Below are 4349 nucleotides of genomic sequence, written 5' to 3'. Positions count from 1 at the left end.
GAGCCCGCCCCGCGGCCCTGAGCCCCGCCGCCCCCAGGCTTCACGGACTACATGCGCAGCCCGGCGGGCGACATCGCCAACCCCGAGCACCACGGGGTGCACCAGGACATGACGCGGCCGCTCAGCCACTACTTCATCACGTCCTCCCACAACACCTACCTCGCGGGTGACCAGCTCCTGTCCCAGTCGCGGGTGGACATGTACGCCCGCGTCCTGCAGGCCGGCTGCCGCTGTGTGGAGGGTGAGCCGGGGCGCCGCCGAGCCCTCTGGGAGGCCGGGCTGCGGCCCCCGCGTCAGCGTCCGGGCCCCGGGCTGACCGAGGCCTCCTGCGCAGTGGACTGCTGGGACGGGCCCGACGGGGAGCCCATCGTCCACCACGGCTACACCCTGACCTCCAAGATCCTCTTCAGAGACGTCATTGAGACCATCAACAAATACGCCTTCATCAAAAACGAGTGAGGGGCGGCCGGGGGCGGCTCAGCCCTGGGGCCTCTCAGGGCCGCGCTGGGACTGGGCTGCTCCGGGGTCTCTGGTGGGGGCTGAGGCGCGGGGGTGAGGAAACTGCGGCCGGGAGGGGCTGTGGGCCCCAGCAGCGGTGCAGCTGCTGGCCAGGCGGCCCAGCGGGGCTTCGCACTAGTGCCCCAGAAGCTACTCTGTGCCCAGACTTAATTGACTGTCACTCAACTGTAGCTATAGTTGAACAAAATCCAATTTAGTTTCTGGAAATAGAAACCTGCCTCCCACCTCCCCGAGCTGTAACAGTTACCTTCAGGTCTGGGCTAGATGAGGCCCAGGCTTGCAGGCGGGAAAGGAGCTAAGTGAATGAAGGAGGGAGAAGCAGGGTGATTTATGAGTAGAAATAGAGGGGCCCTCCTGGGAGAGCGGGCTGGCTGTCTCAGGTGTCCAGGAAGGGTGAAGAGGGGGCACTGCAGGGCAGCCCGGCCTTTGGAATTTTAGATGAGGGGTTCTGGGAGCCGGGACACACAGACCTCCCGGGGCTGCACAGAAGCCTAACCTCTCTCGGGTCTCGGGATAGGGCTCCATCCCACATGCCAGGGGAGTCTTGCAGGCACAGGGCTCTCCCCCGGGGCCCGGGCTTCAGGCCCACGGAACGGGAGATGGGTGCCTTCTCCTAAGCCCCGTCTGCCGTCCACATCACAGGATGCGCCTCTCTCATGCCGGGTAGGTCTTAGTCACCTACATGTTAGGAAAAGGTCGAGTTTGCCTCTGTGCACATAGTTAAAAAAAGTCAAGCAACGGAAGAGCTTCTAGTGCAAAGCTAGATGTTGCAGTCCTCGCGATGCATCATGCATGTCCTAACAATGTTCTGCCCGATGGTGTGTTCCAGCTCAGGCCTCTCCTTAATGGGGCTAGTGTCAGGACCCCAGGGCCGGCCACAGGACAGTGTCTCCGGCATCTAGGTCGATGGGATTCTTTTTCTTGCAATCTTTGCAGCACGCCACATGAAGCTGTATTATTTTTAAAACATGACTTAAAACATTTCCTTTTGTTTTCCCGGAATTACGAATAGCCTTTGTTTTTTTTCCTTACTGGGGAAAGAAAGTTTGTGTCTTCTTCATGCCCTTTGACCCAGCTCCTTTCCCACCCACTCCATGTTATCTGGCCTCTGGGGGGCCCTTTCTGGAGTGGCTGGCAGCAGGTGCATGAGCACCTACAGAGGTGGGGTCTCACCGTGCTCGTCCATCTTGGGGCCAGGTACCCTGTAATCCTGTCCATTGAGAACCACTGCAGTGTTGCCCAGCAGAAGAAGATGGCCCAGTACCTAACAGATATCCTTGGGGACAAGCTGGACCTGTCCTCAGTAAGTGGCGAGGATGCCACCATGCTGCCTTCTCCACAGATGCTCAAGGGCAAGATCCTGGTGAAGGTGAGCCTCTGCCTGCCCATCCTGGGCCAACACTCGTGCTGGGCCTCTGACCTGCACATGACCTGCGGTCCAGCTGGGGTCGGGCTGCTCCAGACACACTGGAGACTTGAGGGGTCAGGATAGGTTCTGACTGGGCCTCATTTCCACAGTGATCACTCGATCTGGGGTCCCGCGTGGACCCCTAGGTGTGCTTCCCTCAGGTGCTGCAGGGCGGAGCGCCGGGCCTGCCCCCACTCCTGTGGGCAGCGGCCCCCTCTTTCTGCGGGCTCCCACTGTGTCCCTCCCCCAGGGTAAGAAGCTCCCGGCCAGCATCAGCGAGGACGCAGAGGCGGGGGAGGTGTCTGACGAGGACAGTGCGGACGAGATTGAGGAGGACTACAAGCTGCTCGAGGGCGGCGTGAGTGGGGCTGGGGCCTTGGCGGGCGGCCCGCACTGCGCCCGCGTCCCTGGGAACGGGCCATGCACCTGGCACCGCCATCACACGCAGGCTGGTGCCCTGTGTCAGTTCCCACTTCTGAGCCAATCTGGTGCCGCCTGATTAGCCCTCTGGGCCTCGCGGCGAGGGCTCCCGGGAGGAGCCGCCTCCTGGGCCTCGCGGCCCCTCGCAGTCGGCCTGCTGGGTGCTGGCCCTGCTCTCTGGGCTTTATCTGGTCTACCAGCTCTGCTCGGTCTACCCAGCTGCCAGGAGCCCTCCTGGCACCCAGACCGGTGTGGGTGCGCCAGGCAGGGGTGTGTCCAGCAGCTGCCCCAGGAAGGGAGGAGGAAGGGAGCTGGAGCCGGTGGGAGGCTGAGCTCAGGCGGAGGGCTCCTTTGGAGACCGGGAGAGTCTCGCGTCAGCACCTCCGCCCCTCTGCAGCCCGGGCCTGCCGCGGGGTGTGAGGACACCCCAATGGACGGGGAAGCAGTTTTGTGGGAGCATGGGGCCGTGGGCTCTTCCCCGAAAGCCTGAGGCAGCGGGGGCTGCGGTCTGGCCCAGGCACCCTCCCGGGCTGGCTAGCTGGAGCTCGAGGGACTTGTGTCCCGCCCAAGGCCGGCTCCTGCCCTGGAGGGCCCCAGGGGGTCTGGGCAGCCCCGGGGCCACCGTCACTGCCCCACACCCGCATGGCTGCACACCTCCGAGCCCAGGGCTCACCGGTGCTTGGCCTGCCCCAGCCCTGGCCGGGCACTGTGCAGTAGGCGGCCTGCTGGTACCCTGGGAGCAGGGCAGGCCGCCCAGGTCGTGGGGCGCCGCAGGCCAGGCGAGGTGCCCAGTGGCGACCGCCAGTGCCTGGGGCTGGAGGCCAGTGAGGGCCAACTGGCTCCCGCAGGCCTCCGCCAACCAGAAGCGAGTGGAGAACATCGCCAAGAAGAAGCTGGACTCCCTCATTAAGGAGTCCAAGATCCGGGACTGCGAGGACCCCAACGACCTCACGGTGTCGGCGCGCCCCGGGGCGGGCAGGCTCCGGCGCCAGGCCGAGGGCAAGAGGGTGAGCGCCCGGCGCCCTGCGGGGCAGCGGCAGGGCTCGGAGGGGCGGAGCAGGGGAGGCGCAGGGGGAGCAGCTGAGGGGCGGAGCACAGGGTGTGGCTGGGCAGCGAGGCTCCCGGACGCGGGCGCCGGCACTCAGCCTCGTGCACCGGCTCGGGGTGGACACCTGGCCCACAGGCTGGGGGCGTCCTGCAGGGATGGTGGTGGGCAGCGGGCGGCGCAACCCGGGGCCCTGCAGGCCGGCTCCCAGGCGAGCAGGCTGGGGCGGTGTGAGGCGGCACCCCTTCTTAGGGGCCCCGTGTGCCCTGCATGTCCTCCCCCTGGGGAGGGCAGGAAGCTGGCAGGTGGCCAGGAAGTGCCCGCAGTCCCGCTGGCAGCATCTGTCCCGGTGGCCGAGAGGCCGTGGGCAGGCGGCCTCCAGCTCCGCAGGGTCTGGGCAGAGGCCGGTCAGCCCCCCAGGCCGGGCGCCCAGGCGCGAGGCTGGACGCGCCCTCTGTCTCGCCCTCCCCAGGCCGATGACGACGCAGAGTGCGGGCAGGAGCAGGCGGCCAGCAGGCGGCGCATGGGCGGCTTCTCCAGGCGCAAGGTCCGCGGCTCTGCGCTGGGCCCAGAGGTGGGGTGTCCGCCCCACAGGCCGCGGCCAGCCTCCCCAAGGAGTCCCCGACAGCTCCATCTGGGCTGCGTGCGTGCCCAGCCCAGCGCAGAGGACTCGGCCCCGGCCGTCCCTCGGCCCCAGGACAGCTCCTCCCGCCTCTGCAGACAGCGGGGCTGCGTCCGTCCGACTCTGCTGTCTCCCCGCACAGAGAAAGAGCAGCAAGCTGAAGACCGCGGCCAGCGAGGAGGAGGGGGACGGGGCCCCGGACTCCCTGGGCGGCCAGAGCCGAGGGTCAGCGCCCCGCCCGGGAGACAGCGGGGTGGACGGCCGGCGGGCAGCGTGGCTCGGGGGTCTCCTCTCCCGACCCGTGGGGCCCCGGGGCTGGCGGGGGCTGCGCGCGC

The 4349-nt window shown here is 67.1% G+C and overlaps 1 protein-coding gene across 1 annotated transcript in view; it reads left to right on the top strand.

The window, feature by feature from the left end:
* The window catches only part of PLCH2 (phospholipase C, eta 2), a 46488-nt gene that overhangs the window by 12330 nt on the left and 29809 nt on the right, over nt 1-4349 (top strand). Inside the window, exons 7-13 of the mRNA XM_012734528.1 lie at nt 38-241; nt 335-455; nt 1717-1888; nt 2178-2285; nt 3196-3354; nt 3865-3939; nt 4157-4274. Coding sequence (XP_012589982.1) covers nt 38-241; nt 335-455; nt 1717-1888; nt 2178-2285; nt 3196-3354; nt 3865-3939; nt 4157-4274 — 957 coding nt within the window. The remainder of the gene's footprint in view (nt 1-37; nt 242-334; nt 456-1716; nt 1889-2177; nt 2286-3195; nt 3355-3864; nt 3940-4156; nt 4275-4349) is intronic.

The sequence above is a fragment of the Condylura cristata genome, unplaced genomic scaffold (assembly GCF_000260355.1).
Source record: "Condylura cristata isolate star-nosed mole 26May11 unplaced genomic scaffold, ConCri1.0 scaffold00058, whole genome shotgun sequence".
Classification (NCBI taxonomy): Eukaryota; Metazoa; Chordata; class Mammalia; order Eulipotyphla; family Talpidae; genus Condylura; species Condylura cristata.
The sequence above is the reverse complement of the archived record's forward strand: the minus strand, read 5'-3'. Positions and strand labels throughout refer to the sequence as shown.